Here is a 14248-nt window from a genome sequence, read left to right on the forward strand (position 1 = left end):
TCAGAAAGAGAACAGGACAAAATAATACAGTATACATACCTATTGATTAGATTTGTTGTGTATGAAGAGGACAAACTCAAAACAACACAACATATCACTAAGAGAGTCTGCAATACCTTGACTACAGATAATTATATAAAAATTGTGTTATCAGCTTCTTATCCCTCCCATGAACAATGATTTTTAATTCAGGATGCTAATCATTACTGTCTTACAACTTTTATTTCATCGTATCAAAGCAGCAGATAAGACTAAATTTTAATGTACGACACTCTGACTAACATTAAAACTAAAATAATGGAAGAATGAATGAAACATAAGTGAGCCACATGCTTTATAAATTCATAAACATACTTCTTTTGCATTGATTATATACTCATATCATCAGAAAATCAATATGTGCTTTGATGAAAAGTATTGCAAATTTATAAATGCATAAATTATACACGAGACATAGCGATAAATTCTGTTATCACTGGTTCACGCCATCACTAGATTTACCACGGAGCTGGATATCAGTTTTTGGCGAGTATCTTGTGCTGGTTAAGATGTCTTCACTGCATCTCTGAACCGATACAGAACAAGAACATTTTCAAGTAATAACAAAACACATACCTCATCTCATGTCTCTTTTCTTTACAAGGGAGGCAGCTCAAGGGCAAAAAACAACAAATAAGCCCACTAAGCATTGCTCCAGGACAAGAAAAAAGATTGAGAGGCCAGAAAAGAGGTCAGTGTCAGATGGAGAAGTCTTGATACTCTCCACTGAGGCAAATACACTTCAATATATCCTTCTAAACAAGTGGTGTATTTCTAAGTACAAAGTGTCCTAGAGGGGTAGAGAACTATAATACTGAACTGCATATTGATTAGAATTTAAGTCACATCCATGCATACACCCACACACAGAGGTTCAATTTAAAAGTACCATTCAGTAGCTTTCATGACACTCCATAGAGCAAAAGTAAGAAAAACTGTATGGTGTTTGATCTGATGCAGACCATTTAGCAGCACAATATATAAGTTATAAGGCACGTCACCACTCGGAAAACATTTATCATAACACATCACAACCAACGGGGATTTTCAGATTAATCAACAACAGATGCTCTCTCATTAATACCTAATGTCAAATTATATAACCCTGATACTTTTACCTTTTCTCTAACATTAAAATACATGCTTCTCATTTTCTCATCCCACAATATAACAATCCCGGATATAACAGATATTCATAAATTCACTTATTCATAAATCTTCCTTTCTTCTTTTCTTTAACGAATTCATTCATCTTTTTTCTTCTTTTTTCACTAATCATACATTTTCTTTTCTTCTTTTTCCACTTATTCCTACATCTACCTTTCTTCTTTCCAGTCAAACCTAAGTCTCTCTCTCATTATGAAACCAAAGTAAAGTTAACCATTAAGAACACGAGGGTGGCTTGGTTGACTGCGGTAAGCCCAGCCGATGATATGCACATGCTAAGCGTAACTTCACTGATGGCAAAACACCGATTATCTTATATCCTTTCCTTTGCACTGATGATTACAATGCCACTTAGCACCTCAAACCTGGCCTAACTCCATACACCCTACCAATGTCATGCAAGATTGAATAGCCATAATAATTTTGCATCAGTTAGTTTAGTATCTGAATATGCAAACAACTTTCCCAGCACATTAAGTTATAGGACGTTTCATGGGATTTCTTAGATCATGCAACTTGACTCCCATTCTCAATAAATAGATAAAACCAATAAATATAACCAGGAATGTACCTTACGTCTTCAATGCTGATTACAATTTCTATTAGCTCAAGTCTGCCATAATTCATAACACAAAAATGTCAACAAAAAGTACATAATTTGGCGAGGACATACGACAACTCTGCCAACACCCAAACAGCAATAATGAAGCCGCACAAGACCAAGACTCAGTATGTGATTCGTGTCCGAGGTTCAAGTCTGCATAGCCGGTGTTCAGCAAGGTGAGGTTCCTGTCATGTTCCGAGCACTGTTACTCCAGGATTGCGACGTTGTGCCCCTCCGCCTCGTCAAGGAACATCACGGAGAACACGTCATTGAAGAACTCGGGATAGTACTCACAGGCACGCTTACAGTCGGAGCTGTAGTTCACCTCTAGAAGTTGCGGCTCCATGGATTTTGTGTCTGAAAATGTGCATGAGATGATTTTAAGGGGGAATGGTTCGAATGGAAATGATTAGTACTGCTGCAATCACACTAAAACAAGAAAAGAAGAAGGAAAAGAAGAGGAAGAAGAAGGAGAAGAAAAAATGAAGAGGAAAAAGAAAAAGGGGAAAAATAAGGGGAAGAGGAAAACGAAGAAGAAGAAAAATTGATCATATGAAAATCACACAACCTACAATAACATAAACATTCAAAAGACATGTGACAACAGATAATAAATGTTTCTTGTTAACTAGATAAAAAAAATTAACTTCCACACAAAATAAGATCATAAGTAAGGCATAAATTAGCTGACATAAGTAAGACTGGCAAAACAAAGGCTGACTCACCCCCTTCTCCCTTGGCCCACTGAAGCATGATGTCCAACCCGTAGAAGCCCTTGCACTGGGGGTTGTGGGGGATGCCCTTGGGAACCTCCTCACTGGTGGCTGCCTGGAACACCTGGGAGGGAAGGGAACAGGTAAAACATCATGTATGGCAAATTTTCCTTATGATATCGCTTTCCTATCTGGTGTAGTACTAAACCAAAGCTATCCATCTAAAATTCTACAGCAAACATAACAAGCAATCTCTTTTATTATTCCTATTATCAGTATCATCATTAGTAGAGACAAAGCAGGGAGAGCAGGTGGACTACAGACACTATATGCTGCTTAATTGGTAACCCAGAAACACCTGAGATGCCGAGAAAGAGAAAATGAATTGAAAGCGACGAAAGAAGGACAAAAAAATACAGATGATTATAGAGATGGAGGGACAAAAAGAAAGCGACGAGAGAGAACGAGAGAGAAAAGAGGATATAGATTATAGAAACAGAGGTACAAAGTGAAAGCAAGGAGGAGAAAGAGAATATAGATTATGGAGAGGGATGGACAGAGGGGGAGGGTAGAGGGGACAGGGTGAGAGCAACAACAATACATTCTGCCTCTAAGTCCTCGCTGGCACCCACCTGGTGTATCATGGAGAAGATCTGCATCTCCGCCTCCTCCCAGGGGTGGTCTGGATACTGGCTATCAAACTTGGTCACAAAGTCGTGGCAAAACATCTGTGGGAGGAAATCAAGTTCATTACCGGACTTTACAATGAGACATGGACTAAGTATTAACCCCTTAACCGCGGATTTCCTAGAAGAAGACATCACCAAGCTACAGGAATGGAACAAAAAGTGGCTGCTACAATTCAATGAAGAAAAATATAAACTAATGCACCTTCGGAGAGGATATCCAGCATACCAGTACCACAAGGGAAACACTCCACTATCCTCCACAGAGGCAGAGAAAGACCTGGGAGTATTTGTTACCAGGCTACCAGTAAAGGCAAAATCCGTGCCAATCGCAGCGGACAGGTTAAGGAAGAAAATGAGATCAAGGCCCAATTCCACAATCCTATAGGGTCATATTCTTAAACATTTCAGAGTACATGCACACACATTTGACAAGGCTTTCACAGGGGTTTTGGACATTTGCAGTGGTAGTTTTATGACCCCTCTGGTAGTCTGATTATTCTTTTGTGCCATGAACCTACAAAACCCTCATTAGATTGTGAGTGATTTCCTTTTTGGGCTTTGGAAATAATGAATAAGGATGAATGATAAGAGAATGAACAGGAGAAAAAAATAATAATAACTGGTAAATTCTGCCTTCGTACCTGCAGCAGACCAGAGTCGTTGTAGTTGTTGACGGTGAAGTGTTTCTGGTTGTCATCGAGCTTGGTGAGGTCGAAGGGAATGTTTGCAAACCGAAGCCAGAACCGTTTGTAGACAGCCACCTGTGATGTACGAGACAGAGGAGGAGCGCAATTATATCAGTCATTTTATCTCCTGGCTCTAATTTCTTTCATAACCAATACTTGTTTTTATCTTGTATTTTAGGAGACAAAGTAGGAACACAATTATATCAGTCCTTTTATGTCTTGACTCTAACTTCTTTCATAACCATTGCTTGCTTCCTATCTTGTTTTTACTTATTAACTGTACTTTTATTTCTCTTATACATGTTAACACTACATCATCATCAACAAGATCAGGAACATCAGGCCGGAGAGAGTATAAGATCGTCAAGAATAGGTGAGACTTTTATCGTGAAAATAAGGATGTTAAGAAAAGAAAAAGAAGAAGAAAAAGAAGATATTAACAGTAATCATAGTCTCAGGTATCCATCATATCTTGTTTATAGGTTTTCACTAAAATACCCCTCCAATTCACCTATGACCAGAACCTTTTTTATCATATTACTTCTCTCACCAAGCTACAGCAATTCTCAACTATATTTTTGTTATGAAGCTTTCCTCCTCCCCCTAAAATCACTCCTCTGCTTCTCTTTCCCACCTCATTATAAAGGAACCACTCACCTTCAGAGGCTTAACACTCAGGAGCATGACGATGTACCGGATGTCAAACTTCACCTTCCCATCGATGTCCTCGCGGTGGAACAGGACCGGGTCTGAGATGTACTTCTGAGCAATCTGCCGAGGAAGGAAGAGGGTGAGGGGAAGGTAACACACAGCAGGCAACCACTGACACATGCATGACTTTTAAAACAAGAATATACAACTATGAAACATGTAGAAATTGACAGGGCAGAGTATTTTTTTTTTTTCACCAGATGAACCAATCAGGGGTCAAACATAATAATCAAGATACATAATAAACAAACAGAAACATAATAAATCAAGCATAATAAACAAGTCCACAAGTTTATCCTATTCTGCCTCTTGACTCCAATATATACAGTTCTTACACTAACATATAAAGACACCAGCCCTCAGAATACAACAATGAACAAGAGGATACAAATATAATAATAACTTGCAAATTCAACCTCTGTTCCTGACTTTCTATATGGTTCTTCTACTAACTTATACTAGCTGGACAATATCAGAGTGTTCATAAATCATTTAGTAAGAGAGTGGCAGGTACATGAGATATTGGATTCACCTTGGGGCCAGTTGCAGGAAGCCTCACAATATGGTTCAAGTTGTTGGTGATGGTGTGGTCAAGTCCGCGCGCCAAGTTCCAAGGCTTGATGATCCAGTGGTTGTCTTCACCCCTGACGAGAAGAGAAGGGAGTGCATGGGATAAGTGACATGCATACAAGTAACTGAACTAGAGTAACTAAGGGTCATACATCTAAACATTTTGGCGCCCAAGCTCACATATCTAACAAGGCTTTCGAAAGGAGCTGCGGGCCTTTCCAGGGGTAATTATATGACCCTGGTGGTAGTTTGACCCTACATCTGTACTATGAACCTATAAAACATTCACTGAAATCTGATTCGTCTCATTTTTGGCCTTTGAAAATACTTGATGTGAAAGGAGGAAGCATCTGAGAACACCAACCTATGTCTTTTTTCCTCATTGTTCAAGTTAATATGAAAATGAACAGAAAATGTGAGAATATATTATGAGGATTTTTAAGGGGGGAACCATATCCTTTTTCCCTCCTCTGAAACAGCACGGAGTGAGCAAAATGTATACAAGTAAATAAACTGAAGTGACTGAGCCTTTTTTATCATTGTTCAAGTTAAAATGAAAATATCATAGAAAATGTGAGAATGTATGAACAATTTTTAATGGGAAACCTACCTTTTCTCCCTCCTCTGGAACAGCGACGCAAACTTGACCAATTCCCGCTTGAGGCAGTAGGTGAGGGGCAGCCAGGAGGGGGTGCCGGAGTCCTCCTGCTTCGGACATTCCTTGAGATGCATGGCCCTGCGGCACACCACCCCCAGCAGGTCCTTGATGGTGATGAGGTGCTCGAAGGGGTATTGGTTGATGCGACAGCTCGGCCTCTCCCTAAGACCTCTGATGGGGGATGTGGCGTGTCAGTGCAAGAGACGGAACAGGTAGAGAAGGAGGAGTGCGAACACTATGAGGATCACATTATTTTTTTTCAGTGAAGGAAGTAGCTAAAGGGCAAAAACAAAACAAAAATAAATAAATAAAAAGCCTGCTAGGTGCTGCTCCTGTAAAAAAAAAAAAATAATTGAAACACAACCTCTTCTGTCTACTGATGAAGATGACAGATGTTTTAAGGTCTCGTAAAGCTAATGAAGATTTAAAACAGATGAATATTCTTTAAGTGAGCCACAAATACTCACTCTATCTACTGATGAAGATGATGCATGTTTTAAGGAGTCATAACAAGTTCTATGAAGCTTAAAAACACATATTCTTTAACCCGGTAGCAGCGACGGGCCAAATTTGTGGCTTTACAGTGTAGCAGCGACGGGCCAAATTTGTGCCATGATATAAACCCCCCAAAATAGATGATACATAAACTGATCACAAATGCATTGATATATATTATGAAATGGTTTGTGTGAGTGATGATTTTTTCTCATTTTTCTCGCTTAGAGGGACCATTAAGAAACATGATCCCTGCTGCTACCAGGTTAAAGCAAGCCACAAACACTCACTCTTCTGTCAACTGGTGAAGATAATAGAATGTTTTAAGAAGTCATAACAAGTCTTACAAAGCCTAAAGACACATGAATAGTCTTTATAGTGAGCCACAAACACTCACTTGAAGTCCTTGAAGTGTTCGTTGAGCCAAAGAATGTCCGCTTCCTCCCGCGACTCAGTTACGGCAAAGCGCTCGTCGGTGAGGTACTGGCGGACATACTCGTACTCAGTGTAAACATTGAGGGGGCGGTGCGAAGGCAGCTCCTCAGCCTCGACGCTCCCATCCGGCAATGTCTCGTTCATGCGGCCAGACTGTGGAAGGAGGAAAGTTACAGAGGCGAGAATATGCTGAGAAAGAAGGGTGATGTTGTGCCTTCAAATACAAATAACCATAGAAGGACAATACTGCTTAAGTACAAATAATAATGAAAAATGGGTGATATGACCATGAATAGAGGTAATACTGTTCTCTTAAATACAAATAATCATGAAACAAGGGTGATACTGCTCTTTGAAATATGTATAACAATGAAAAAATGGTAATATTGATTTTTCAACTACAAATAACAATGAAAAATGAGTGATATAACCATGACAGAAGCGTAATATTGCTGCCCGAAATACATATATCCATAAAATCAGCATAATATTCTTCTTCCAGATGCAAATAATAAAAAGGAGAGTAACACTGTTCTCTCCAATACAAACAGGAGTGAAGGAAGTGTGATGCTGCTGGTCCTCAGCCTCAACACTTTCGTCTGGCTTTGACTCCTTGAAGCGCCCAGACTGTGGAACGAGGAAACTTACAGGGATGAGAATAGGCTGCATTGAGAGAGGGGTAACAATGCTCCTTCAAATATAGATAAACGTGCAGGAAGGGAAATATTGCTCCTTTAAATACAAATACTAGAAAGGGCGATGTTGCTTTTCGAATACAAATAACTATGAAAAAGGGGGATATTACCATGAAGGAAGGGAAATAATGCTCCTTAATACAAATAATAGAAAGGGTGATGTTGCTTTTCGAATACAAATAACTATGAAAAAGGGGAATATTACCATGAAGGAAGGAAATAATGCTCCTTAATACAAATAATAGAAAGGGTGATGTTGCTTTTCGAATACAAATAACTATGAAAAAGGGGAATATTACCATGAAGGAAGGGAAATAATGCTCCTTAATACAAATAATAGAAAGGGTGATGTTGCTTTTCGAATACAAATAACTATGAAAAAGGGGAATATTACCATGAAGGAAGGGAAATAATGCTCCTTAATACAAATAATAGAAAGGGTGATGTTGCTTTTCGAATACAAATAACTATGAAAAAGGGGAATATTACCATGAAGGAAGGGTAATACTGCTCCTTAATACAAATAATAGAAAGGGTAATATTGCTTTTCGAATACAAATAACTATGAAAAAGGGGAATATTACCATGAAGGAAGGGTAATACTGCTCCTTCAAATATAGATAAATGTGCAGGAAGGGAAATATTGCTCCTTTAAATACAAATACTAGAAAGGGTAATATTGCTTTTCGAATACAAATAACTATGAAAAAGGGGAATATTACCATGAAGGAAGGGTAATACTGCTCCTTAATACAAATACTAGAAAGGGTGATGTTGCTTTTCGAATACAAATAACTATGAAAAAGGGGGATATTACCATGAAGGAAGGGTAATACTGCTCCTTCAAATATAGATAAATGTGCAGGAAGGGAAATATTGCTCCTTTAAATACAAATAGTAGAAAGGGTGATGTTGCTTTTCGAATACAAATAACTATGAAAAAGGGGAATATTACCATGAAGGAAGGGTAATACTGCTCCTTCAAATATAGATAAACGTGCAGGAAGGGAAATATTGCTCCTTTAAATACAAATACTAGAAAGGGTGATGTTGCTTTTCGAATACAAATAACTATGAAAAAGGGGGATATTACCATGAAGGAAGGGAAATACTGCTCCTTAATACAAATACTAGAAAGGGTAATATTGCTTCTTGAATACCAGTAATAGTGAAAAAGGGGTATATCACCATGAAAAAAAGGGTAATATTGCTCTTTCGAATACAAATAATCATAAAAAAGGGTGATGTTACTTTTTCAAATACAAATAACTATGAAAAAGGGGAATATTACCATGAAAAAAGGGTAATACTGCTCTCTGAAATACAAATAAACATGGAAAAGTGTAATATTGCTCTTTTAAATATAAATAATAATGTAAAAGGGGAATATTACCATGAAAAAAGGGTAATACTGCTCTCTGAAATACAAATAAACATGGAAGTGTAATATTGCTCTTTTAAATACAAATAATAATGTAAAAGGGGAATATTACCATGAAAAAAGGGTAATATTGCTCTTTTAAATACAAATAATAATGTAAAAGGGGAATATTACCATGAAAAAAGGGTAATATTGCTCTCTGAAATACAAATATACATGAAAAAAGGGTAATATTGCTCTCTGAAATACAAATAAACATGAAAAAGGGGAATATTACCATGAAAGAAAGGTAATACTGCTCTCTTAAGTACAAATAATTATAGAAAAGGGTAATCTTGCTCTCTGAAATACAAATAAACATGAAAAAGGGTAATATTGCCATGAAAGAAGGGTAATATTCCTCCTTCAAATACAAACAACCATGCATGAGTTAGGATCAAAACACGGCCACCAGCTCACCAGGAAGAAGTACCTCGGTGGCTCGTCCTGCTGGGGGTCTACATGCGTCAGGTCTTCCTCAAACCAAGGCAGCAGCTGGGCGTCTCTTGTCAGGGAGTCCACCGGCGGGCCCTCCACGTAATTCCGAGTAACTTCGTCCCCTTCATCCACGTTCTGAAGTGTGGAGTGTTGTGTGGGTGGTTATTGTTTAAGAGTGAAGGCTAATCAGATAATTGAACTGTAGACTAAGGGTGTGGAGTCTGAGTTTGAGAGTTGTAACCTTAACCTGGTAGCAGCGGGGATCATGTTTCTTAACCCAGTAACAGCGACGGGGCAAATTTGTGGCTTTACCGTGTAGCAGCGACGGGCCAAATTTGTGGCTTTACCGTGTAGCAGCGACGGGCCAAATTTGTGCCATGATTTTAACCCCCCAAAATAGATGATACATAAACTGATCACAAATACTTTGATATATATTATGAAATTGTGCGAGTGATGATTTTTTCTCCTTTTTCTCGCTTAGAGGGACCATTAAGAAACATGATCCCCGCTGCTACCGGGTTAAAATTTCCTGGAGTCTGAGTTAGAGTTGAAATTCTTTATATCCAAATCCATACCCTTGCACTACACTACACTAAATTGGTCAAGGTTTCCCCCTCATCCTCACCCTCCCTCAAAAGTAACATTAACTACTAACTCCGACCTCCTTTTACCTAACAAATCAGAACCCTTTGCTATGGAGGAGAGGGGGGACGTCTGGGTTGGTTTAGTGTATGGCTACCTTCTTTTTACAGCAAAGGAGGCAGCTCAAGGGTATAAAACAAAAAATAACAAGACACCTCTCCTCCCGAAATTGACCTCTGTTTTGGCCACTCATCACTTGTCTCTGTAGGAACAACGACTATTCTTTTGTTGCCCTTGAGCTGTTTCTTTAGCTGTAAAAAAAAAAATAATTAGATCAATTTCGGATAATCCGGTTTTTCGGATAATCCGCTTTCGGATAATCGGGGTTTTACTGTAATAATAATAATGTGTAAGGGTTCAACTACCTTGCACATTCTTAAAACAACACGGTAATGCGTTTTCTTTCTCACCTCCAAAGGAAAGAGGAGAGAGTAGCAGCATTGGTGAGGGGAGAAGTAGAACGGCACTACGCGGAAGTTTGGCTCCCCGCAGTGCTGGATGCGCGCCCCGAACTCATCCATAATGTACCAGACGGGCAGCGAGTCCTCGGCTTTCTTACTGGCTAAGGGAAAAAAAGAAAGGGTGCATGTGAGAGGCAATTTTCTCTCGCACGCACTATTTATTCATTTTATTTTTACAGTGGAGGAAAAAGCTCAAGGGAAACACCGAAATAAAACAGCAAATAGAAAACAAGCGTCAGAAGAGAGATTATATAGAAGATCATAGAAGTGGAGAGGCAGAGATATAGTGCAACAAACATCCTAAGAGGCAATTTTCTCTCCCACACTATTTATTTATTTCATTTTTACAGTGGAGAAAAAAGCTCAAGGGAAAACACAAAAATAAAACAGCAAATAGAAAACAAGCATCCAAAAGAGAGATAATATAGAAGATCATAGAAGTGTTGGGACAGAAAAGTAGAGGAAAACGATCAAGGGAAAACAAAAAAATAAAACAGCAAAAAGAAAACAAGCGTCCAAAAGAGAGATAATATAGATCATAGAAGTGGAGAGACAGAAATATAGGGCAACAAACATCCTAAAATCATGCAACTGGTAATGCCTTCAGCTGCTCACCAACGCTGTAGGTGTTGTTGTACTTCCACATCTCCTGCATCACCTTCTCCACAAACTGTTCCTGAGTGTTCTCCTCGTCGGGGATGCTCATGAGGCTGGCCATCCTCTCCAGCAGCCCCGGGATCTCCGTCAAGCACTGTCTGGCATCGTTAGCTTGGTAAGTCCAGGCGTGATCGATGATGAAAATGCTGGCCGGAAAGGGAAGATGGTTTTGTAATGGCAATGTAAAATGAGGCATAAAATGATCTCTCCATAGCAAAGTTAATATCATGCTCAAAATATATTAACTAGAAATGGCTAGTGCATCATGTATAGCCAAACCAAGGAGTGTTAGCTAATTATATTCTTATCCAACCAATGCACCTCAGAAATATTACATTATTTTTTTTCAAGAACGTAAAATCATAATCATTGCTTAAACATGTAAAAAGAAAATAAGAGGAAGAAATAAAGAAAAAGGAGTGAAAATGAGAGAGAATGATGAGAGAATGAAAATGACAAGGAATAGAGAAAAAAAAGGTTAAAATGAGATGAAATGAGTGAAAGTGAGAGGGGAAAAAGAAAGATATGAGTGAAAATGAGAAAATGTCTTAACTTATCTTTCTTTAATTCCTATCGCATCAAAAGTTTCCAGTGCTGCTTAAGTGAATACACAAGGAAAATAAGAAGTTACTTGTTGCTAGTTGCTGGGCTACATACTGGTCTGGGTTGGACGCCTTGATGCCCTCGGGGTGTATGACGATCACCCGCCACAGTGCGTCACCCTGGTCATTATCACCGTCGGAATAGGTCAACTGGCACAGCTGGAAGTACTCACCGGCATCGTACACCTGAAAGACATTATGAGTTAGTCGTGAGTCTCTGGTGCTGTACTTCTGAGGTGACTATTTTATTTTTTTTATTCACTTATTTATTTTTTACAGCAAGGGAGGCAGCTCAAGGGCATAATACAAATACAACAGCAAAAAAACCTGCTATGTATACAAAGACTGCTAAATATACACAGAAATACAAGTAAGATAACAGAAAAATACTGAAGCAGGTCACCTAGTCGAAGAATCTGTGTAAATCATCAACATATTCAAAGTGTGTCTTGAGTTTCTGGTGCAATACTTTGGAGGTGAATATCTTAGTGATGTATATACACAAAAAATATGAGAAAGGTAACAGAAAAATATTAAAGAAGGCCATGGAGTCAAAGAATCTGTAAATCAGCAACATAGTGTGATAAAAAATACTTATGAATCACAGTTTGCACACCTAACTGACTATAAGAGTACTTTGCAATCTTATCTATGTAAAAACTTAATGAACACTACTTTTAAAAATCACAACCCATCTTTGACAACTGCTCTTCGAATGACAAACTGTAGCCTTCTTCTTCTTCAGTGTTTTAGGGGGCTGGTTACCTGTGCAATTAGTTTCCTGAAAATGGTGGGCCAGAAGTGTGAAGGGACGCCTGAGGACTGGAGCTGCTGCTTGTGGTGCTCAACGAAACCCTTGTCCAGTCCATTACACTCAGCCATCATGCAGACTAGAAGTGAAAAGGTACAGGATTAGCTATTATGCACTGGTGACAGTATACAGTGCTTATTTATTGTAGTAGTAGTGTAGTTAGTATTCTGGTCACAATCCATTACCACAATTTCCTATCACCTATATAAAGTTTAGTTGCTAGAATATCACAGGTCACAGGATTAGCAATTAGGCACTGGTGATGTATGCAGTACTTGGTTATTATATTCCAGTCACAATCCATTATCACAGTTTCCTATCACCTATAGCTATAAAGTTAAGTTGATGGGATATTATTAAGTGTATATATATATCTCGGTTGATCTCGTTTGTTTACTTGTCCTGTTTTTTTATATATGCCACTGGGCGAAATAAAACTTTTATTATTATCATTATCACTGGTAATGTACTGATACTCTATGCAGTACTTCCTAAGAATATTTCAATCACATAATTCCTTTTCGTAAACCTTTACTATCACCTACGTTGTGTTACTTGGTGGAGCAGTAATAACTTTTTCAAGGAGGGAATTTGACGTATATAAAGTAGATCAATATTGGAGCAGTAACAACTCTTTTAAGGAGGGAATCTGGCATATAAAGTACATGAAGTAATCTTTGACCACAAGAAACGTATATAACTTCCTGGGAATAAGAAGAGGAATACCAGCACCCCTTAATACCAGTACCCCTTAATACCAGCACCCCTTAATACCAGCACCCCTTAATACCAGTACCCCTTAATACCAGCACCGCTTTATAACAGCACCCCTTAATACCAGTACCCCTTAATACAAGCACCCCTTAATAACAGGACCCCTTAATACCAGTACCCCTTAATACCAGCACTTCTTAATACCAGTACCCTTAATACCAGCACCTCTTAATACCAGTGCCCTTAATACCAGTACCCCTTAATACCAGCACCTCTTAATACCAGTACACCTTAATACCAGCACCCTTAATACCAGCACCCCTTAATACCAGTACCCCTTGATACCAGCATTCCTTTACACCAGCACCCTTAATACCAGCACCCCTTAATACCAGCACCTCTTAATACCAGCACCCCTTAATACCAGCACCCCTTAATACCAGTAGCCCTTAATACCAGCACCCCTTAATACCAGCACCTCTTCCCCCGCCTGGCCACACCCTGGATTCCTATTGATTAATTAAAACTATCACAAGCAGCCATTTCCTAATATGCTGAACACACAAGCACTCTATATAATCCACTAATATGGCAAAGAAGAGCTATAACAAGGCTCACAACACCTTACAGAGCCCCTTGACCGCTCACAGCGTGGAAACTCGAGCCAAAAGGTAAACATATGAAGCTTCGGTCTTGGTCTTGGCTCACTTGTCGCCTTCCCATCGGCACCTCCTACGTGTGTTACTTCTTAGAACTCCTCTGTAACACTTCACTTAGGATGAGTGGCCTCACGTACTGTCTGAAGTGATCTCCCTCTGGTTAGATCTGAAATAAATAAAAAAAAAAGGCAGGGAGAACATCTTTTAATCCACTGAACACCGCCCAGGCTGTCTTAAAAAAAATATTTTACACTATATTCTTCTCGTCACTGATTCGAAAACATTCAACCTTAGCAGGAGTTCCTAGATGCCGAACTTAAAATCATCTTTATGGGAAGGTCATGCATACTGATGGCTAACATGTTACAAGTGATGTGGT

General features: G+C 38.8%; 1 protein-coding gene across 2 annotated transcripts; it reads right to left on the bottom strand.

The window, feature by feature from the left end:
- Positions 1-321: 321 nt before the first annotated feature.
- On the bottom strand, positions 322-13985 carry LOC126999457 (tubulin--tyrosine ligase-like protein 12). Of its 2 annotated transcripts, none has more exons than XM_050862059.1 (15): positions 13834-13985; positions 12451-12575; positions 11741-11871; positions 11042-11229; positions 10376-10527; positions 9303-9455; positions 7317-7394; positions 6730-6920; positions 5790-6008; positions 5142-5253; positions 4556-4669; positions 3854-3973; positions 3156-3251; positions 2536-2647; positions 322-2167 (listed from the first exon to the last, which is right to left on the bottom strand). In XM_050862059.1, exons 2-15 carry the CDS (start codon positions 12568-12570, stop codon positions 2016-2018), a joined length of 1938 nt encoding a protein of 645 aa, XP_050718016.1. In that variant the 5' UTR covers positions 12571-12575; positions 13834-13985; the 3' UTR covers positions 322-2015. The 2 variants fall into 2 exon arrangements, with proteins under 2 accessions (XP_050718016.1, XP_050718017.1); XM_050862060.1 differs by having other exon boundaries at positions 13839-13951.
- Between the last annotated feature and the right edge of the window lie 263 nt (positions 13986-14248).

This window comes from Eriocheir sinensis, chromosome 16 (assembly GCF_024679095.1).
Source record: "Eriocheir sinensis breed Jianghai 21 chromosome 16, ASM2467909v1, whole genome shotgun sequence".
Lineage (NCBI taxonomy): Eukaryota > Metazoa > Arthropoda > Malacostraca > Decapoda > Varunidae > Eriocheir > Eriocheir sinensis.

Coding starts and splice junctions, on each gene's coding strand:
- LOC126999457 (XM_050862059.1), bottom strand. CDS start 12,570: ATGATGGCTGAGTGTAATGGACTGGACAAGGGTTTCGTTGAGCACCAC. Junction 10,528..11,041: donor CAACAACACCTACAGCGTTG/GTGAGCAGCTGA, acceptor TTTTTCCCTTAG/CCAGTAAGAAAGCCGAGGAC. Junction 6,009..6,729: donor GAACACTTCAAGGACTTCAA/GTGAGTGTTTGT, acceptor ATCCCCCATCAG/AGGTCTTAGGGAGAGGCCGA.